This window comes from Eumetopias jubatus, unplaced genomic scaffold (genome assembly GCF_037043125.1).
Source record: "Eumetopias jubatus isolate StellerSeaLion01/CBP00866 unplaced genomic scaffold, mEumJub1_p1.0 scaffold_12, whole genome shotgun sequence".
Taxonomy (NCBI): domain Eukaryota; kingdom Metazoa; phylum Chordata; class Mammalia; order Carnivora; family Otariidae; genus Eumetopias; species Eumetopias jubatus.
The window spans coordinates 72,332,035-72,355,195 of NW_028274818.1; the positions used below are offsets into that span (position 1 = coordinate 72,332,035).

General features: G+C 45.9%; 1 protein-coding gene across 1 annotated transcript in view; it reads right to left on the reverse strand.

Moving 5' to 3' along the window:
* Positions 1 to 13,555: 13,555 nt before the first annotated feature.
* ADCY9 (adenylate cyclase 9) overlaps positions 13,556 to 23,161 on the reverse strand; it is a 114,926-nt gene continuing 105,320 nt past the window's right edge. The window contains exons 10-11 of the mRNA XM_028117545.2: positions 21,113 to 21,154; positions 13,556 to 15,569 (exon numbers count right to left, since the gene is read on the reverse strand). Of these exons, the coding sequence (XP_027973346.2) occupies positions 14,381 to 15,569; positions 21,113 to 21,154 (1,231 nt within the window). The 3' untranslated portion in view covers positions 13,556 to 14,380. The remainder of the gene's footprint in view (positions 15,570 to 21,112; positions 21,155 to 23,161) is intronic.

The following is a 23,161-nucleotide window of genomic DNA, read 5'->3' on the forward strand; positions in this document are numbered from 1 at the left end:
CAACCCAACTTATAGATTTTGTCCCATTGTAGGGATCATGTTCCATATACTCTGTACACCTCTTAGAAGAAATACAGGGGTGAATCTTTGTGACCTTGGTTTTGGCAATAGAATATTAAATATAACACTAAAGACACAAGCAAGAAAAGAACAAATAGAATAAATTGGGCCTCATCAAAATGAAAAACTTCTGTGTATCAAGGGACATCATCAAGAGAGTGAAAAGACAACCTATAGAAGAAGATACTTGCAAATTACAAATCTGATAAGGGTCTAGTATCCAGAATATATAAAGAATGCTTATAACTTAACAATGAAAAGACAAAACTCTAGCTTTTACAAATCAGTGCTGTACTGAAGAACCTGGTACAGAGGATACTTTGCATGTTTGAGCAGATCTATAGACTCAATTCCCAGAAGGGTGTGTGCTTTTCTAATTTTGACAGCTGTTGCCAAATTGCCTTCCATGGAGGGTGTATCTGTTTAGATCCCTCTAGGATTTTTTGTTCCAAACCTACTCTGACATATGCCAACACTGATGTGAACGCTCATTCCAGTGTTATTCGTAATAACTCCAAACTGGAAACAACCCAAAGACACTCCACACGCGAGTGGATAGATACAGTATGTTCTCATCATACCATGGAACCCTACAGGGCAACGAATAAGAACAAAGATCTGCTACCCGCAATGTGGAGGAGTCTCACAGGAGTGTCAAGGAGTGAAAGAAGCCAGACACAAAACAGTACTTACTGTAGGACTCCTGTGAGGTGGCTCAGTCATGGAGCGAAAGGAAGAAGCCATCTATGATGATGGAAATCCACACAGCATTTAGCCTTGGATGGTGGGGTACCGACCACAATGTCACAAGAGAGTCTCCCCAGGTGCTCCAAGGGTCCTAGACTTTGATCTGCGTGATTGTGACATAGGTGTATAAAACTCATTGGGCTGCATGTGCTTCACTGATGTAAGTTATATCTCAATAAAAAGTAAATAGGTTAAAAAAAAAAAAAGCCAACACTGCTAGGCTAACCACACAGCCACGGTAGCAGGCAATCTCCTTAGCCATAAAGAGTCACATAGCAGACCCTGTGTCTCTTCTGTCCAGTCTTAAACCAGCTGTGGGTTCCAGGTGTAAAGAGGGGGTGCCTAGAAGGGGAGGGGGCCTCTAGGATTCCTCCCATGTGCCCACAGGTGCCCCAGGCAGGCCACTGTCTTACTGCACCCTTCCCAACGCCATCCCCTGCTAGACCATTCTCTGCACCAGCTGTTGAACAGCTGCCTAGTTATTTATAGCGTTGGGGCTCTGCATGAAAAGATCCTCATGCAATGGCTCCTTTCTCCTGCCATGGACCCTGCTCCTGAGCCCTCTCTCCCCACCCACCCCAGGCTTTAAAGTTTCTGGAACATTCCAGGACCCACTGCTAGGCTACATGCTGCTATGGTGAGCAGTCTCTCCTGCAGGGCTGATTCCTTAACTGCCTGCCCCATCCCATGGAGGTTCCCAGTTCTGAGGCCACCCCCCTCCAGGACAGCTTGGCACTCCCACCCCTTCTTCCGCTGGGGTCCAATGGGCAGCGTCCTTTGGGAGCCTTCAATCTTCTCTCCAAGCCCTGTTTGGCCCCAAGTTAATCTTGTTCCTCATTTTGGAAAACTAAGATGCTTCCACTCCCACCCCAAATGGGAAGGGTGGTTGGCTGTTCACCTGGCCAGCGGTGTAGGAAACGAAAGGAACCGAACCCCTGTGCTTTCCATTGTTCAGCTTAAAACTCCACAGGGGAGGGACACCTGGGTGGCTCAGTCAGTTAAGCATCTGCCTTCAGCTCAGGTCATGATCTCAGGGTCCTGGGATTGAGCCCCGCATCAGGTTCCTTGCTTAGCGGGGAGTCTGCTTCTCTCTCTCCCTCTGCCCCCTCCCTTCATGCTCTCTCTCTCTCAAATAAGTAAATAAAATCTTAAAAAAAAAAAATTCCACAGTGGTGCTCCCCCCTCCTTTGGCCTTACCAGGCATGGCAGGATACTTGACCACAGGAGATGTGATCTAGAAATGCATTTGAAAATCCAAATCCATTTTAAGAGTACTAAAGACATTTGCCTGTCTCCTCTCTCTCCTTCTCTCTCTTCTCTTTCCTTTCTCCTCTCTTCCTCCCCCCCACCCCCTCTGGGCAGTGGAGGGTCCTCTCCCCTTGGGGAAGAGGGCCGGGGAAGCCAGACTTCATGGACTACCCGGGGTTGGCTTAAGGCCTGAGGCCCACATTGCCTGTACAGTAGACAGGCTGAGCAAGCTGACTGCCCCCAGGGTGGTGGGATCGCTGCACCTGTGGGGGCTGAGAGGCGGGACAAGGGGGCAAGCAGTCTGCTTAGAAGCGGAGGGATTTCACTTGGTTACTACGCATCAGCTTCTCCGTTGAGGGCCCTCGGCGGTCTGCATGCAGCCTGTCTGAGCCGAGAGCATGCAGGAGCCCAGGAGCTACTGACAGAAACAAAAGCAGAGTTCGTTTTCACCCTCTGAGTCTGTGGCTGCCTGCCAACTTCTCCTTCAGATACAAACATTCCTGTTTTCATTCGGGCAGTTTTTTGTCAGGTTATTGCAAATGGAAGGGTGAGCAGACAGAAACGGAATGACATTTGCTGAGCTGGAGGGATGGTTTCTAAATCCTTTTTTTCAGAGCACAGCGATGTATGTGTGCTTTTCACGGGCACTCTCTTCCGTGGGGGGTGTGAATCCGAGTCAGAGACAGCCTCGTTTTACCAACCGGTCTCCGGTCTCAATGCATTCACGTTTCCATGTGTGCAGAGTAAGGAGGCATATGACCAATACATGGCGAGGACCACTGTCAGCCACCACTGGAAACATATGCAAGACAGGTGGGCGCTAGGTCCACAAGATAACAAGGACTCTAATAAATTTCATTGGCATCACATTTTTATGTTCCTGTAAACTTATGAAGACCTTGAAATTAAAATGACTGCCTCACGACATACCAGAGTGACTAATTTAATTGAAAAACAAAACAAAAAAAAAAACCCTTCCAGAAAAACAGATACATTAAAACTAATACCGCTTAAAAATCGAGAATGATGTCCCCAAGTTTTAACAGTTGCTCCCAGATCCCTTTGGCTGTAAGAATTTGTTAGACAAGGTACTTCCTTGTTTTTCAAAAGAATGTTATAGCTTTGGTACGCATCAAGTGAAGTGTCTCTTCAGGCACAAATGGGTGGGGAATCCCTGGTCTCTAACCTCATGGGGAAGGTCTAAGGGGCCACTGGGATGACCATATCAGTCTCAGGAGAGCCACTGGGCTGGAAAGGGGTCCCTTCCTGGGCATGATTCTATTTAAAGAGATGCTTTCTTACTTTCACACGAACTTGACAACTGGAAAAAATGTGAACAACATTTCCTTCATGGACCAAAAAAAAAAAAAAAAAAAAGTTGCCACGGGGCATTTGTTAACAAGCACATCTAAAGACTTTTCTCCTTACCTCCCTTGCATATCACTAAGTGGTGAGGAGAGCAAGCATTTTCTCTTTCCAGCTAGTTGGGCTGAATTTTAAAACAAAAATGAAAACAAGTTCAGTCTCCTCCCGGGGGAGCATAGCTACTCTTGGTATTGTGTTTGCTAACCAGCATCACACACCTGTTCACCAACCAGCTTCACACACCTGTTCACCAACCAGCATCACACACCTGTTCACCAACCAGCTTCACACACCTGTTTACCCAACACCAGCTAAAAAAAGTCATACTCAGAGCTAAGAAGTACACACCTAACAGTCTGCACAGGGAAGGTGACCCAACCACACTTGGAAAGAGCTTTCTACGATTCCCGGGCGCCTCAGCTTGTCGGCTTGTTTTCAGCGTATTCTTACAATCCAGGGAATTGGCAGTCACACTTCTAAGCGAAAAGATTGGGAAACTGGGCCAGTGAATAAATGCTTACTTTGGATCTGTACTATTGATTTAAAAAATCACTGGAAAAAATGAGCCCTTTTTTTCCATTTTTGCTCCAAGCAATCCAAAGAAAACAAGTTTGGGTTCACTTCTGTCTGTGAGCTCAGCTCGGTGTCGAACAAACTCCAGAGAAATCACAGAGAAAGCTCACACCAGACATGCAGTAGTGTGTCCTATCTGCGATTCAGAGAGGCATCACCTTCCACTTGGGAGTGGGGAGAGAGATCCCCAGGGAGAGCACACTTCTTCGAGCTCCCTATGTGCTTGTCTGCAAAAGTTCCTGCCTGAGTCGAAGGCCTAATGAACTTGCCAACCCTGGCATTTGAGGCCCCGGGAACTTGCAGCCACACTGTGTGTTCCTGACACATCGACTCCAGCTAGGAAGAGCTGATGGCCACCCTGCCCCAGAAGGCAGGCTGGAAGGAGGCCTGCAGCACCTTTTCCCGCTTCCCACACCCTTGGTCTGCACGGTGCATGTGCATACACGCGGGTAAGCTACATGAGTCCGTGTTGTTAAAGAGAGGTTTCAGGATTCCTGCAGATGAACACATTTTCTGATTGATAATTTATACGAAGCACATTTTCTATTTGAAATTGTGCCAAGCCCAGAATAGATAAATAACAAAATAGGAGTTAATTGTACTGTATTTTGAATTATTTTCCCAGCCTTCTCGATGTCTAGTGTGGAGTTTTCTCTAATACAGGACAGCAGTTTAGTACACAGCAGATTACAAGGTCTGTAGTAATGAATTAAAGATACTGTGATCCTATCTGTATACAGATATAGCTTAAAATTTCATAGATATAATTCTTCCTGGTTTTGGTGGTTGACAAAGCATAAGCCATTTCTGATGTATCTTTTTTTTTTTTTTATTTACAGTTAGGCTCCTTCCCTTTAACTGAAAGCAACCTTCAAGTTCCCCTCCCAAGAGTGCTTCTGTCAGAAGAGAGAAGGAAGAGAATGTGTTCAGAGGAGATGAAAGAAAGAGCCACAAGCAGTTCCTAGAAAATATGATTTAAAAAGAAAGCTATCCATGCTTTGGGAATGGAAAGATCATTTAGAATCTGTGGTTTCTTTCTGTGTTTCATGACAAGCAAGAAGCAAAGCCCCATGCATAGGAGGCTCTCTGTCAGCACGTGTGTGAAAGAATGCCAGGTTTCAGGTGGAACGTACGACCATCCACAGGTCAAAAGGCTGCTTGAACAAAACCCGTTGCCCCTCCACAGTGATTCACTGCCATGAACGGGGAGTTCACGCCCTGGGAACCTGTCAGGACAAAGCTGGACGGGGCGATGTTGGCGCATCGGGTTACATTAGGACTTGCGTGCCTCACAGAATTGGTTTTGGTGTAAGGATCACTGCACGGACTGAGACGGTTGGAAGGTGATTTTAGTAACTGGAGATCTCAGGGATGTCTCATCCTAAAATGCTGTCTGTTACAGGTCATGAAGTTGACACAGGATTTCCAAGAGGATGTTAAGGCTTTGGGTTTTTCACTGGATGCTCATCTGTGTGTTGTGATTGGTGCTTCGGTTGGATGCTGTAGCATGAAGAGGGGGCACCTGGACCCCCTGCCTGGCCCACCCTGTCTGATGGCTTATGGTGCACCTGCAACCATGGCACTTGAGAGGGGCAGAGGTGGCAAAGGGCTGCTTGGGATCCAAGACCTGTGGCACCTGGTCACGGACGCTGGTGAACTGCTTTTGGTGACATCCATTTCTCTGGGCGTTCCCGGATGGTCCTCTGCTCTGTCCCTGACCTCCCCCAAGTCCAACAGCAGCTTTGGGGATCCCAGGATACTGGGAACTGGTGGGGGTCTCTGAAAGTCAGGCTTGCTGCTGCCTGGGATGGCCCCGGAATATCCACGTTGTGAGCTCAGTTCAGATTCCCAATTCACAGCTTGCTGCTCCAGCAGCTTCTTGGAGCTAAAACCAGAAGAGTCTTGCAGATTATTTCCTGAAGGGCGGTGGGTGCCACAGCCTTCGCCTAGGACCTGGTGGCAGTTTATGGCGAGGGGCTTGGAGCATCTGAAGCTGGGCCCATGTGTGAGGTACAGACGGGGGAGGGGTAAGTGTGACAAGCGCGACATGAAGGACACCACAGTTCACCAAGAAGACAAAGAGGCAGCAGGAGGGTAGGCGCCATGTAGGTACTTGGACATTGTCTTCTTGCACGGCAGAGGAACTAGGGGAAAGGGAGTTAGTCTCTTGCTCACTGCCCGACTGTCTCAGGGCACACGGACGTTCACGCTGGCACTGGCCACGCTCCCGCTAGAAGTCATCGGAGGGACTGCTGCTGTGGACACTGATGACAGAGGTCTTGTGTTTGAGGCGGTGGCAGGAGCCACTGGTTGGGAACACAGGCAGAGTTTGGGATGGTAAGTTCACTAGAACACACTAAGTTTCCTCTCAAAGCACACAGGTCTGTGCCTACTATAATTCTGCCAACAAAACGGGCGGCTGAAGAAGGAGATGAGGAAATTTGGAAAGGAGATACTGAAAGCATTGAAATGACCCCTTGTATTGGTTGCCCAAGAAACGTGAATGGAAGAATTTGGATCATTGTGTGATTTGTGCAATCAATTCACTTTGTCTCATTAGCAATATTTTAGGAAAAAGGATGCTTTTATCCTAAATTATCTGGATGACTCTTTCAAATCTTTTATTTTTCCAAATAGTTTTACCTTATCTTGTTAGGTTTCAATCGAACTAATTTCCTGAAAGTTCATGTAAATTACATTTTTCAATATTAAAAACAAATAAACAAATCCAAATGCTCTCCAGGTATTGTGGTAGATTAGGATCTTTAGAAGTCTATGGAAGTCCTTGACGGAAATTTTTGGAAAGTACAACTCGTCATGTAATTAATAATAGAAACAGGAGATCAGGGACAATATTCAGCCATATTCTCCTGTGCTAAATGAACATTCCAAACATATCTGTGATGCCATCAGAAGTCTTTACTCTTGAGGAGGAAGAGATAACATTCCGGCAAACCAAAAGTACCAAAGAAAAGTTCCACCAACCCACCACATAACGAGACTTGCTGCTAAAAATTAAACTACTGGCTTCCTCAGTCCTTTGTGAATAGTCAACAAGGTCCATTTTTTACCCAAGAGCCCCAAATTGGTGGAAACTGCAAATTATGTTCTGTGATATTTCAAGTTAAACAGCCAAGTTATAGTTTTCCCTCTAATACTTCCTTGAAATACTTGAGATGTACAGATATATGTTTTTAAGATTTTTTTTTTTTTTTTGACAGAGAGAGACAGAGAACACAAGCAGGAGGAGTGGGAGAGGGAGAAGCAGGCTTCCCACAGAGCATGGAGCCTGATGCGGGGCTCAATCCCAGGACGCTGGGATCATGACCTGAGCCGAAGGCAGACGCTTAACAACTGAGCCACCCAGGCGCCCCCAGATATATGTTTTTAAAATGACCCAACATTATACATAATAATTTATTGTGTAATCAACGGTTGGGGGGGGAAACCTGATTTTATGTTAAAGGTAAGCAATCTGTTTCTGTTCTGTTTGCAGGAAGAACAGGACAGCAACATAACCTGTGCTTTCCACAGATCTTTCTGAAGGCACTGATGAGTTGCAAACTCTGCATTCCCCTGGCACTCTTGGTTAGCACACGGACACAAGTCCATACGGACACTGGAATAATTTTAAAACATCTCCATTGTAAGCACACACTAGGTAATCACTTAAATATTCCACATTGAATTCAAGTAGCCAGTCTTATAAAAAGAAGGGGAGAGGTAGAGAAGGGGAGGTGTATTTTACGTGTACTTGGGCACATAGGGACCTACTGTCTAATTTCACCATTTAATTGCACGATGACCCACTCCACCCCCTGGAATCTTAGTTCTCTCTTTGCCAAGAAAGAACTAAGTCCCCCATGAGGGACCAAGGAAGGGGGAGGCCATGACAGGCAGTCATGTGGATTTGGCAGCATGCTCCGGGTTCCAGCTCTGTAGCTGGGAACTGGGCTGCAACCAGCTGGACCAGGGCAAGACCCTCCGCTAAGTTCAGCTCTGCAATCTGTTGTACAGAAAAAACACCTCTGCCTACGCACATAGGTGAGGCATTATGAAGACCAACGGGTCCCCTGTGTCTTAAGTTCTTTGGTGGAAGCTGTAACGGGAAACTGCTTTATGTGCTCTTTGAGACATGTTTGCCTAGGTGAGAACTGAATGGGTTATTTTCTTTCAATCAATAAAATGGCAGCTTGCTGTGCTTCTGCAGGTTTATCCGTATTCCTGAAGTTAGACAGTGAGGATGGCATCTGGCATGGAACTGAAACCTACTTGGGAGGTCAAAGAGAGCGGTGGAAGGGGGGTGGGGAGCTGGTAGAATGGAGGCACCTGTGTCCTTGGAGAGGCATGGCTGTCCGTGAGGTGGGGCTGGCTGGTCCTCGGTGGGAGGACTCCCAAGAGGTCAGGGCTGGAGACCCAAGAGGCTGGAAGCCAGGGAGAAGGTGAATGGAGATCTTCCCAAGCAAAGGCGCGGTGAGCCATGAGGTTTGCCTTGGGCACAAGGGTGTCACAAGGGAGTCAGTCCTGCAAGCGTGTAGGTGTGCAGCTCTTCCCTTTCCCATTCCTCTTCCTTTTCCCAGGATCACGTGGACAAATCCAAACAATTCCTCCTTTCCGACACCGTCCACTGCCCTTCCAACCTATGTGGCAAGAATTTTGTTTGCTGAGAAGAGCAAAAAAATCAGAGGAAAATGAGAGAGCAATTTGTTCAGAAGATTGCCCCCTGCCAGAAGCTGCTGCCTGCCTGGTGACAGGGCCCAGGGCAGAGACAGGCGGAGACAGGACGGGCAGAGACCTCTGCTCACAGCCCCCAGCCCTCCCGGCCACCGGCGCTTCTTTCTGGGAGGGCAGGGAGACGCTTTACTGGGTGGTGCTCTTCCGGAAAGGCTCCCACCAGCCAAATCAGTCCAAGCCAGTGCCTTGTTCTGAGACCCTCATGCTGGGGCCCCAACTACCATCTGGAGGATGGTTTTAACAATGGAAACAGATGATTTCACGAGTTGTATGTGGAGTGGCCTGCTCTCCCCATGAGGGACCAACACAATACGGGTACAAGTTGTTTTCTCTGTTTCTCATGCGTTGTTCTTTCCTCAAAGACTGAATACTCTTTAAGATCATGAATATAAAAATCATCTCTTTGTTTACAGATGACACTGAGAAGCCGCTGTGTAAACACATCAGTAAGGAAAGGACGTCGCTGTGCCAACCTAGATACCTGGAACCACCCTTCCACCTACTGAAGAATTCGCAGCAGAAAAGCAATAGGAAAAGCAGCATCTCTGATCACAGCTGTTGCTCGAATATTCTCAAGCCTCATGGCAACTTCAACAGCCCAAATAAAGGGAGGTTTGGCATTATTTGGCACGTCGTAGGTACTCAGCTGGCTGAGTGTTCCTTATCTGTTGGGAAGAATCTGACTTTGTGAAACTGTAAAGTCCTTTGAGTGGCTCCTTGAATATATTTAGCGAATCCAAACATAAAACACGAAAATATCATTTGCTTGGGAATGCATATGCAAACAAAGCAGCATTAACATGGGGAACCGAATTTCCAATGCAGTCCGGAAATGCTTGGAAACCTCACCAGCAGATAGTTATAATAAAAACTCATCATTCCTTAGTTGTTGCAGATCGGGGGTACTTTATTTGAATCTGGGGACTCATGAAATTATATGCAACATTAAAAGGGTGTGTGTGTGTGTGTGTGTGTGTGTGTGTGTGTGTGTGTGTGTGTGTGTGTTCTGGAGAAAAGAGCCATAACTGTCATCAGATTATCACAGGCTCTGTGAGCCAAGAAAGGTTAAGGTCACTGCTTTCGATGACTGAGATTTCAGGCGGCCCTTGGCTCCTGATACACAACCACTTAATTTGCTTCTCCTTCTGGCATGTGGGCCCAAAGGGAACAGGGAGAATTCCCCAAACTGACGTTACTCTAATATACAGTGATAACTCTTTGGAGTCACATAATTAAAAAAAAAAACAATTTTCATGTAGGAAGTGTATAAAAATAGACATGGGAAGATTTTTAATTTACACGTATAGGGTGTGCAAGTGTGTACTTTTCTTAATCACTTCCTTTTACTTATCTCTTCCCCAGTTAGTTTCCTTTTCCTGGCACCTGGGATCTATTCCAGGTGGCCACAAGGAGATTCCCCACAGCAGAGAAAAGCAACCACATGCAAGAGAGAAACCACAAAGGCTAAGTTCTGAGGCTTACTGCAAAAAATTAGGGGCCGTCTTTCGTGACTGCCAAGTCCTCAAAAGTCCCCGGGGCACCCCTTCGAGTAGAGAGACCCACGCTCTCACATGACCTCTGGTGTAGCACAGACCACGACTCCCTGACCTCCAGAAAGTTTCTAGGGCTCAGGAGGGAAGGATGCCCACATCAACCCGTAATGCCCTCATAAGCACCAGGTTCCAGCAGAGAACCATCTAGAAGCTTGATCCCTGTGAGGTGATGAACAAGGACTGGGGGACCACATCTTCACCTTCCTCTGCTGAGTCTACAAGAGGATCCTGTGCTCTGAAGTTGCTGATAAATACTGTAGTCACCAGGAAAGACTTCGTAGGGGAAAAGGCTCTACACCCCAACAGATCTATGGTTTTGCTTCGGACCTGGAGGTGTTGTGAACCTCTGAGATACTTACAAATGGCATGTATGTGTTTTTGGGAAGAGTGACTGTGACTTTAAATGGATTCTGAGATGGGTCTGTGACTTCCCCTGATAGACACCCTCAGGAACAGGCTGTGTAGGTGTGTCTTTTCAGAAAACCTACTTCATTTTCTCAGTCAATTCCTTCTCCTAAGATCTTGCAGGAAAAACGATTTAGAAGGCCTAATAAAATAGGGATATCGTTGCAAGCCAAACTTGTCCTATAACCTGCTTTATTTTTTTTTAATTTCCACATAAAAATATTTTTCAGTCGAAGTTAACTGTAGCAAATATGTCCATTAAACAAAAAGAAAGAAACCACATACATAAATAGGGTTGTTTTGTTGTTTTTTTTAGCTGTCTTGTTTTCAAAGTCATGATGTGAAAGAAAAGCAAATCTTATTTTAGCCACAAATCACAGGGAATAAGGAGTGCCTTGATTTCTGAAGTGTTAACTGATCTTTTCAACGAGGAAATACCAGGCATCAAATATTTAGATTTTAGAATATTTTAATATCCATTTCTTGAGTGGATGCATTCTGAAATAATTAGAGTTAACAATTTAAAAAGAGCAGAGTGAAGGAAAGATGGAAAATGCAAACAGTTGGTTCTTGTTAATTTAATTTCAGGTTCTAGGCATGATGTGATTTTCTGAAACAACCAGCGAAAAAACGCTTACCTCAAAAATCTAGAAATGCAAACGCAGACAGATCTTTGGAAACTACACATTATTACAGTCCACGTAGCGGGAAGCACGCGGCCCTCTGGCTCTCAGTGTCATGTGCAAATGTGCAGGTGCTGCCTCCAAGAGTGGAGTCAGGGTTAATGGAGTCGCGTGCAGGTGTTGCATAATCGGTGTGACTCTTCAAGCTACTTAAGGGCTTCATAACTGATGCTCTACATTTGTTTGCACTGGATAAAATTAGGTGTGCTTGTTTATATATATATATATATGCATATATATATATACACACACACACACACTTATACATATTGTGTGTATGTGTGTGTGTGTGTATAATTTGATCTGACTTGGGGCCAAGAAGAAAACGGCAATTGCAACTCAAAGCGACTATTTACACACATTCAATTCTGAAATATTGCTTCCTGACCTAAGTTCGTAAGAGGTATTGCCTCTGTGAAGAGCACATCCGTCATATTGGTAGCACTTGAACCGCTGCTCAGGGGCCTGTCCTCAGTGATTCTCTGTTCAACGCCAATGGAGCTGGATACACGGCGTTTCTGTTGCAGAGATTCTGTGCTCCTGCGTTGAGGTATGCTTCAGGGCAGGGAACTGGGAAGGACCCAAGTCGCCTGGTGGCCCAGAAAGAACATCTGTACTGGTGATTTAGGAAGGCTCGGGGTGTTTTTTTAAAAGACAATTTGAAACTCTGGGTGAGCCAACCATCAAAGGCTTCAATGCACACGCTGCTGGACCAGATCGCCAGATGTTAAGACCCTCTCCCTGCGGTCTGCGGCTTCCCATGATCAGGAATCACAAACACCTTTGCAGGAGGGGAAGGGAAAAGAGAATGTGCTGGGGAGGAAGCATGTGCAGAGACGAACCTTGTAGGACATGTTCTGAGTGGAACAGCAGAGATGCAGGCGACCCGTCGGCAAACACCCAGCCCCTTAGCTGCTGCCAGAGCTACAGAGCCTGAGGACAGAAGGCAAAAGGAGAGGACCACACTCAAATACATGCCTCAACACTGATGGGAGGAGTCCCTAACATGCCCACAGTCCCTATGGACAAGGACAGTGTCGGGTAGTGTTTTAAAATAAAAATAAAAATAAAAATTCTGCAGTATCTTATAAGAATACATTCTTTAGAAGCAAGAGGTATTGTCACACCATCCTTCCTCCAGCATTGGAAGACCAAAAAACTGACAGTAAAACCTGAAGGAAGATCTTAGTTACCGAGAATGCTCTCGACTCCCTGGGACGTCAAGATCCTGGCTATGGCTGCATTGCTGGGAGGCCACCCCACGCGTGTCCCCCCTGGGGAGCTGACCCATCAGAATCAGTATTTCCTGATGCCAGAAATGGCAGATTCTCGATGAATTTTGGGAGGGGGGGACTGATAATGGGACTTGATGTAGATGTGATAGTCTATACAGAGATTTAGCAGCGAAAAGAAAATGCACAGCAAATGCCAATGAAGACCTTAAACAGAGAAGGAGCTAGTCCTCAAACTATCCTGTGAACCGTACGCTAGAGTCACCTTGAAAGTAACTATGCTGATGACAGGGCAACACGAGCCTCAGTTCAACTCTACATATGCTCCAGACTCAACATGGCAAAACGTCATCACAGACAGGATCAGCAACAAAGGGCCCAGAAGTGATTTTCCTTAGGTTTCCTCTCCTTGCCCTAGCTCAACACCTCGTGTGCATGCGGATGATTCTGTCCCTACACACAGCATGAGAACTCCATCAAAAGAGGGCTGGGATTCACCGGGTTCAAACCTGCCACACACAGGCCCTGCACAAGCCAAGAACAGGAAAGGATGAGAAATTTCTCAGCTTTGTGCAAGCCAAGCCCACTGGCACTGCCTGCCCACCGCTGTGCTCGGCTCAGGCCTCCTGCCTCACGCGGGGCAGGGCTCTGCAGCAGGAGGGCCCCAAGGGCATGTATCTGCAGCCCTCTGGACAGAAGTGGCAGTGCCCGTTAGTGGCTGAGAGCATCTCCATCCCAGGGAGCGCTGGCCAGGCCCGGTCAGGTCTTGCTCAGCCCGTGTGGGGAGCCCCTGAGTGGCCCAGAGTGGCCAAAGCACTAATGGACATCTTCTCATCCTTCTGTGTCCCCCCTACAGACCCCCTCCCCCCAACCCAGCCTATGTCCCTTCACCAGAATGACCTGGCCGCCCCTCCACCAAAACACACATTTCCTGATAAATAAATAAATAAATAAATGCAACCCTCAGACGTTTATTTTGAGTTTCCCTCTCAGAGGATTCAGCTTCAAAGACAAACCCCTTCGCTCCCAGCTGGAAGACCCCTTGGTGTCTGGGGCAGAATGAAACACGGCTTTTAAATACCTGAGGCCTGGGTTCACAAGCTCTGCTACTGGTTAGCATCTGCAATCTTGGCCTGCACAGGGAGGAAGCCCTAATGCCCCACAGCCCCTGAGGGCCTGGGTGCTCTGGAAGGTGCAGGTCGGGAGGGCGTGGGCCACCCTGTCTGGGGGCTGCTTGCAGCCCACGCCCCCCCACCTCCCCTCACAGTGAGTTACTGGCACTTGATCTCAGATTCATAAATGAAAGTGTGTGTGCGTGTATGTGTTTACATAGAAAGGTCAGGTCACTGGAAAACACTAGTATGTATACAGAAAAGAAAAAACCCGCAAAAACATTGTACGAGCAAAAACAAAACAAAAACCCAAAGTGTCTTGTGAGAAAAAGCAATAAAAATGATATCTTAACCACAGCTTCGTTTAAAAAGTCCAGCAATACCCAATGCCGCGATCTCCACAGGCGGCCTATGTTCCCAAATGCGAGGCCGGGCCACCCCTGAAGGCACTTGTTCTCCATGCTGCTGACGCTCACACCCAGGGGACAGGGCTCCGGAGGACAAAAAGCAAAGAGACGGATGTGTGTGGCGCACAAAGACGTCAGGGCAATGACCACGCAGCGCCACATCCAGCGATGGAGGCTGTGGTGCTCGGGACGCACAACAGGCAAGTACAAACATGATTGTGTTTCGAGGAGCAGAGCACCGTGGCAGCGACGGGTGCTGCGTCACACGCTCTTGGAAACGTTGAGCCTGGTGAGCTCGCTGGCTTCTTCCACGTCCACTTCTTCACAGTCACTTTTCTCTATGGCTTTGCCAAATCGACACCTTTCTTCAGCCTTGAGGGGCTCTTTCCATGGCCTCTTCAAGGACAGGTGAGTGTCCTTGGCCTGCACGCTGTTTTCGGAACCCAGAGACGCCTTGTCCGCGTTCTGTACAGAAGGCACCAGGTTGGCGATCTCGTCCGTGGGAGACCGCCCGATGCTGCCGTCCACCTGGACTCGGATGTCCGGGGAGATGGACAGCTGGTGCTGTGGTACGGCCCCACTGTCCATGCACTTTGGGTACAGGTAGGTCTTCATCTGGCCCTTGCCCTTCACGTTCACTGTCCCCCGGTAGTCAAAGTCGTAGCCCATCTTGCTCAGGACGCGGTAGCTCTCCTCGCTCACCTGGATGCGGCACTCCACCCCCGTGCTGTCCATCCTGCTGGCGATGTTGACAGTGTCGCCCCAGATGTCATACAGCAGCTTGGTGGTGCCGATGACCCCCGCCGTGAGCGGCCCGTGGTTAAAGCCGACCCTGAGTTTAAAGTTGAACCACAGCATGTTGCTGTTGAAGTCGTCCACTACACGCATCATCTCCTTGGCGAACTCAAACAGGACCTGCAGGTGCTCCTGCGGGTGGCTGCCGTCCTGGCACTGGACGCCGTTCAGCCCCGATGCAGCCATGTACGTGGCCCCGATGGTCTTGATTTTCTCGATGCTACTGTAGCCTGGCCTGCTCAGGAGCTCGTCGAAGTCCCCGATGAGCTCATTGAGGACCCGGTAGCATTCCTTGCCCCCCTCGTAGTTCTCCTCGTAGAACTCACTGAAGTTGACGATGCTGGCGAAAATGACGCCTCCACTGTCGTGGTTCTTGGAGTAGGTCTGGGAGACCTTCAGCTGCTCAGCCACGTGGTAGGGGATGATGTTTCTCAGCAGCCAGTCGGCTTGGTCCCTCATGCTCTGGATCTTGGTGCGGTGAAGGTCCGCCTCCACATCCCCGTGGTAGTGCAGGCGGTAGCTGACCTCAAATTCTCGATTCAGGAACCAGACCAACAAGAGCAGGAGGAAGAAGACAAGAATCACTTCCTGGCCAATCAGGCTGGCTGTTCTGCCATCACGCGGCAAGGAACTATTGCACGGATTCCCCTCGGAACTGGAGAGTAAAGAGAAGAGAAAGGATGTACCTTCTTAAGTGCATCTTTTAAGGGAGAGGTTGCTGCTCACGACTTGCGGGTTCTGAAACAGCCCAGCTAACTAGCACTCTGCACCAACGTCTGTGGAGTTCAACGTGTCAATGACCTGCAGCCGAAAAGCTACCTGACCCTGTTTAGCTGGCTGGCTGAACAGGTGCCAAGATAAAGACTGATTTTTGTAACTGATTTCTGAGTAACTACTTGGCGACTGCTTTGTTCTTCAGGAGTCTTTAGCTCCTTGATTTAAAAATCTTTTCATTTCCGCAAACTTTCTATTTAGAAAATTCTAAACACTATAGGAAAGTTAAGAGACTAATAATACATCTGTACACCCTTCTTCTGGATTCAACAATTGCTGACGTTCTGAGGCTTTGCTCTTTCCCTCTGTCAACACACATGCGCGGTGCACACAGCTTTCCCGCTGAACATTATGAAGGTAAGCTGCAGACATCATGACCCTTCGATCCTGAACATTTTAGTCCCCATCTCCTAAGAATTAGGACATTTCCCTATGTAACCACACTACCATCAACATACCCAAGAAATTTAGCATTCTCTGACATACTCACTTTTTAGATTCCTAATCCAACTTTAGTTCTGATAGATGTGTAATTTTACAATGAGTGTAAGTTCTTTATTGCCTACTTGTATAAAAGTCCGCCAATGTACCATTACCCCCTACTGAGTTAGTTCTGTTTTGTCAAAGTCATTTAAGACCGTTAATATTTTTACAAATAATAGGTATACTTTTTTTTTTTTTAAGTAGACTCCATGCCCAGCGTGAAGCCCCACACAGGGCTTGAACTCATGACCCTGAGCTCAAGACCTGAGCTGAGATCAAGAGTCAGATGCTTAACCAACTGAGCCAGGTGCCCCAATATGTATACTTTTAAGAGTAGCACCTTGTGAAAAACTCAAACAGCATAAACAGTGGTATAAAATAAGTGTCTTTCCTATGAGAAAGTTGTGGTTTTCTTGTGGTTGCAAGAAATTCGAATACATGCATGTACTGTAACAATCAGGGTCCAATCCTGGGCATTTGGCCTGTGCCCATCCCTTTCCCCCAGGGAACGCTGCCACCATGCCATCCCCGTGCACAGAAGGGAGTCTATAGAAGGGATAAACTACTGGAGTTGGAAATGCTGAGTCACTTCAACTACTGCACGTTTATAATTCCATTAAAAATTTCCACATTCTTGGGGGGCGGGGGGCTGTTCTGTAGTTGGACGGTGCTGACGAGCAACAGCTGTGACTGAAGATTAACACAAACACATCTCTTTGAAAGCTTCTTTTTTAGAGGTACTTTTTCCACTTAAAAATACTACATTCTCATCAGAAGAAATTTAGGGGAAAACGCAGAAAGAAGATTCATCCATTATTGATAATCCAGAGGCCATCAACTGTTAATGAGGGTTGCATTTCCTTCTTGTCTTTCTTCTGTTTGTTTACAAAACTGTGACTGCTCTGTTCATAAAAATTCTGGACCCTGATGTGCTTCTAAAGCACACAGAGTGGGCTTCTAGATTTTATGTGTCAATGGGTCGAGTCACCATATAAATATAATTATATATAAAATGGATGGGTCCTCAGTTTCAATAGCTCCATGGCACCGAAAACTCAATTCTGTAATCAGAGCATTTAATAAGTTTTACTGTTACCTGTGACTTCAGAACATTATAAAATATAACGAACTTGATCAATCTGGCCATAATGGTCCCCTACGAAACACAGTGACAAAAGTCCTGGCCTTGGAATAAGAATCCCGGAACTCTGTCCCAGCTGGACCACTGCAGAGTTCTGGAACCCTGGGCAAGATTTCTAGGTCTCGATTTCCTCCCACGTAAACTGAAGATGGGCCAGAGTATCGCTAAGCCCCTACTGGCCTCAGATTCTGTGCAGAAAGCAGTTAACATAGCAGGCCTGAGGCTGCCATCCATAGAAAGGCCTACTGGCAAGAGTGCCCAAGGCTAGCATCAGGATCTTGGATTTGGGGAGGTTCCCACCCCTCCTTTATAAGGGGGGACTCACCGTGCCTAGACTGTGCCTTCCTTCTGAGTGTCTGAAATTTTGGTCCCGGCAGCAGAGATGCCTATGTGGCCAGCCTCTAATACAAACCCAGGGTACGGAGTCTCTGTTGGGCTCCCGTGGTGGACAACATTTCATCTGCACTGTCCAAGCTCACCACTGGAGGAATTCAGAGTGTCCTGGACTATGCCACAGGGACAGGACTCTTGAAAGCTGGCAACTGGTTTCCTCTGGACTCTACCTCATGTACCTTTTCTCGCTGCTAATTTTGCTTTATGTCCTTTCACTGTAATAAATCACAGCCACGAGTACAACTATGTATGGAGTCTTGAATCCTCCTAGCGAATTCCTGTTCTGGGGGTGGTCTTGGGGATCCCTGCCATAAGTTCCATGACTTGGCCCCTGTGAGCTAGGAACCAAAAAATGCCTCTATCATAAGACACAGCACACTTATTCTTCTGTCATTTGATCAAATAGCAATACATATCGTGAATCTCAAGTACTAAACAGTGAATTATTTTAGATGACTGAAACAGATTTGTGTCCAGCCATGCAAGCCTTCTAACTCGCTTAGAGTAGGGAGAGAATCTGCAACAGGAGGCATTAAATCTTCTCTTGGGTGAGTCCATCTTGTTGGGTTAGGAAGTGACCTTTCTTTTTTTTTTTAAGATTTTATTTATTTGCGAGAGAGAGAATGAGAGACAGAGAGCATGAGAAGGAGGAGGGTCAGAAGGAGAAGCAGACTCCCCGCTGAGCAGGGAGCCTGACGTGGGACTCGATCCCGGGACTCCAGGATCATGACCCAAGCCAAAGGCAGTCGCCCAACCAACTGAGCCACCCAGGCGCCCAGGAGGTGACCTTTCTGTTTCTCCAAAGTGGTAACATTGAGGAACAGCCCCCTTTATGAGTAGACATCACCAAAGCTTAACATCATCTTAATGGTCCAATCAGATTTTGTAGCCCTGTGGCAGAAATGGGTGATGTGTCTGGCTTTCCTCAAGCAGGCTGCTACTCTTGCTTTCCTTACTGTAGCACGGCCTGACTCTGGGGAGGGGCCCAGGCCAGACCCTCTGGACAGAGGAGGGGAATTGTGGAACAGAGAGAGAAAGGGAAACAGACTGTGATGTTTGCTTCCATCTGTTTAAAAGGGGCGTCCTAATACACAGATTTACACTTAGTGCCCAAGGGGCTGCCATGCCACAGAGATCTGGAACAAGTAGGAAAGAATCACTTCCTATCAATAACCTGTATTTCTCATTCCACTACACAAGGAACAAAGATTCCCAAATTCAAATAGCAAAGGTCAGTTCCAGAAAGAGGAATTTTATGGGACTAAATGCAAGAGTCAATTTATGACCTAATAGTTGGACATTAAGTCATAATTGGAAGTTAGAGTAAAATGTAGTATAATTCATTATCATGGAGAAGAGGGATTAAAACAGAGAGAAAAACAGAAAACAAAGATCACTCATGGACCTAACCAGCTTAACATGGAATTTGTTAACATTTTGGTGTATTTCAGTGCCATTTAAAATCTATGCCTACAGATGCGAGGCTGGGGGTCACCAAGCTGGGACACAGAGGGTGCTTCTGGGGTACTGGTAATGTCCTATTTCTTGGTCCAAGTGGCAGTGAATGGGGTGTGCTCACTTGTGAAAATTCACTGAGCTGTGTTCTTATGATCTGGATACTTTTCTGTGCAATGTTATATATTCGTCAATAAAAAGTTTGCTTTAAAAAAGCTAAGTGTTTTATTTTAAATGCTATAGTTGTGATCATCATAGAAACACATCTGCATCCTACCTTTGTTCCATACTTTAAATTTCCTTCCCACTACCTATGTGTCCACAGAGATTTTTTTAATTGTAGAAACAAAAAAAATCACTCATTACCAGATCATAACTATGACATATTTTACATTTTTTTCATTTATACAATGAAATACCTGGCTGTAGCTACATGACATATGCAGTTTCACGTAAGTGTTTTTCTTATTGCTACATCTTAACAGCAGCAATATTTGAGCACATGGTCATAATTTAATTCATTTCTTTTTATTGGCAACTGAAGTTGCTGACGGATTTTCAGTGTTATCAGCCATTGTGATCGATATTTTTGGGCAGGTGGCGTTTATCATATGCTGAATTATCCCCTTGGTAGATAAGCAAAAACAGAATTATTAGGTCAAAGGCTATGAACACTTTCGTAGATCATCAAAGTACTTTCTAAAACTATGTACCATTGTGAGGAGTAATGAGGCCTGGCAGAAAGAGCATGGCCTGGTAGTGAGGGAGGCCAGGGTTTAAACATTGCCGACGACTAGCTGTATGACCACAGACAGGTTCCTTAACTTCTCTGAACTTCAGCTTCCTCATCTGGAAAATGGGGACAAAGTCACCTACTGTGTCAAGTTATTGTGAGAAATAAACCATATGTTATAAGTGCCTGGCAGCTTAACAAAATAAACACCCACCCGGGTATGAATGTACCAGCCCTTGGGCTGGGTATGCACAATTTAACATCTTGAAGGTACAATGTAAAAGACCAAAAGGATTTCGTAGTTATTTAAATATGCAATGACTTCAGCAGTAACATAGTTAGCTTCTCCCTACATTTCCTCTTGTAAATTTTTTTGGTTTTTGTCTTTTAAGCAGGTCTTAGCTCTTCATATAATGGCCCAGAGATGCTTTTCTCCGCCTGCTCTGATTCCCCCGATCCCATCAATGTGCCAATCAGTCTTTTATTTTTGTGCCTGTGTGGTTCTATCTATTATTTGTAAGACTGGAAAATTACCTCTTAGAGGCTTGCAAACTAATTCTATTTTTTCTAGATTTTTATATAGTTTTATATAATTTAATGTTCTTTTTAAAGATTTTATTTATTCATGAGAGACAGAGGAGAGAGAGAAAGGGGGAGAGAGAGAGAGAGAGAGAGAGAAGCAGAGGGAGAAGTAGGCTCCCAAGGAGCAGGGAGCCCAATGCAGGACTCGATCCCAGGACCCTGGGATCATGACCTGAGCCGAAGGTAGATGCTTAACCATCTGAGCCACCCAGGCGCCTTATATAATTTAATGTTTATTTCTGACTCTAAGTTGATACAGATTTTAGTTTGATGTTTATAGTAAAGCAAGGGTCTAGCATTTATTATTTCAAATTTCTAGTTAGTAACTTCAAAATATTTTAGGGAATTAAAATAAGTACTTTCTTAGACTTGAGAGATTTCCTGTGTAACATGCTGACATCTTATGTAAAATTAAGCCAAATCTAGTATGTTCTTAACAATCATTCGTTTTCTCAATAAGATATTACAACTATGATCTGATATTTCAACAAGCAGGTATTTTCCACTTATTCCTTTAAGAATTACATATAATTCTTTTTCTTCAAGATACGACTGCTTTTTAGGAAGCTGAGAAAGACACAGTACTCATAGAGTTACCCTCGTTTGTTCTGACACAAGAACGATGTTAAAAGCTCACCTGAAATTCCGTCCTGCATCAAGGTGTGAAATTACTATGGAACTGAAATTAAAATGCAGAAAAATATTATTATAAAAAGCAAAGAAGGCGTTATAAAAGTGAAACAGAGAAGAGTTTTAAAAACAATTTCCCTTTTTTTAATGTGAAGATGAAGTCAGACAATAAGGATAGTTGATTCTTTATTATAATTTGATATCATGTGTGAACTAAAAATCACAGCAGGCAGAGACAGTGACGCAGCTGACAGGCCTTCACATCAGGTAGGGAGGTACCATCACCAAAGAGCAAAACCAAACAAGAAGTCTCTAAGGCACTCGTGTGACGTAAGGACTTTTCCACGCGGTCCCACAGGCTAGAAACCAGTCATGATCAAAAGCAATGCCCAGTGACAAAGGACTGATTTAGAAAGGAACTGCTGGAGACGCTGGCTGACCTGAGAGGCCAGACTTTGCTCCCGGTGTGCCCAAAGCAATCAAATCCCCATCCTGGGGCTTGGAAACCACATACAATAAAGAACTCTCTCTTGGTGTCAGGGCAGGACCTGCAACATGTGATACCCTTTCCACACCCCTCACAGCTTCTTCTGCAGTCCTGTTGCACCAAGCATCCCCCCAGGCCAGTAAATCAGTCTCGTACCCCCACACTTCCTGGTCCGCTAGATCTGCCTGCCCACTCACTGCAAAGGGGGACCTTACAAAGCTTCTGCAAGCAGCTCCCCAAGGGCAGCAGAGGCCAGGGGATGGCTTAGAGTGGCTTTTATCATCACAGGGGGTGTTAGATGACTTCACGGGGAAGGAAAGAAAGCAAGAGTTACAGCACAGACACGTTCTGAGGCCGTATGTCATCTTCTCTCCCTGCCTAGGCACGACTATGACACTGTCCCTCTTCACGTGTGCACAGTCCTTTTTACGTCCATGCCCCCTGCGATGCTGGCATGGTTCTCAGAAATCCCCTCCCCTACACAGGGGGCCTGTCTGTATTTGTGTTCACCACTCCCCATGCTTCCTACCCTGTGAGGCTCAGTGCTGATGGCCGGGTGGATGGGCTCAAAGGATTCTGCAAGTAGGGAGAAGTACTAGGTGAAGGGGAGATTCAGCTGCAGCCCAAGATCTGCTCTTTGAATTCTGGACAAAGGTGATGGAGTTGGTCCATCACTCTGGTCCCTCCAGATCCAAGTGGAAAAGCCCCACACCAGTGAATGAATGACAATGCAAGTGGCTGGCGGGTATTTATCATGGTTCTTTTAAAAGGTTAAAAGGCAGACTAATGAATCCCATGCTCTTGGGAAAGAGCTTCATAATGACCCTAATTCCAGATGGCCATACCTTCAGAAAGGGAAATGTACTCTTTGTTCTGCTTAAAGTAATTTAACTATTCATTAAAGTTTCCTTTCAAATGCTGAAAGACAGTTCTGCTTAAAATTCCCTTTTGATCTTAATTTGCAGAATACTTGAGTGCCTTTCATGTCGTCGTATTTTATTAAATCTAACTGAGGAGAAGGATGCTTACTTTGTCCATTACCCACCACTGCTTTGGTAATACGCAAAGATACACTACGGTGGTTTCATGTGTGATATTGCAACAAATTGGATCATCTTCTACTTCTGAACTTATTAAAGCAATGGTTCTCAGCAACAGTAATGCCATTCCTAGAGGGCATTTTGGAAATGTTGGGGCTCCTTCCGGTTGTCATAATAATTTGAGGAGCCAGGAATGTTAGATGTCCTGCAAGGCACAATGAAGGAATGCCCTGTGTAACTCTGAAATATCTTGCTAGCCTAAACCCACTGTAATTATAAAAAAGCAGGTTTTAAATATATGTTAATAGTACAATGTTTTTATAAGCAGTTAGTCCAATATTTAGGAGAAGTTTGTTACAGAAACAGAAGCTTAATGATTTTAAGACATTATCCTAAACTTTCGGAACCACTCACTGTGAGCATTCTGCTCTCTTATGTATCACTGTATTTCCAACTACATATTTAGTTGAAAAAGGCTGATTGCTGCAAAACCAGTTGCAAATGTGCAACAATCAATTTGAGACCTGTT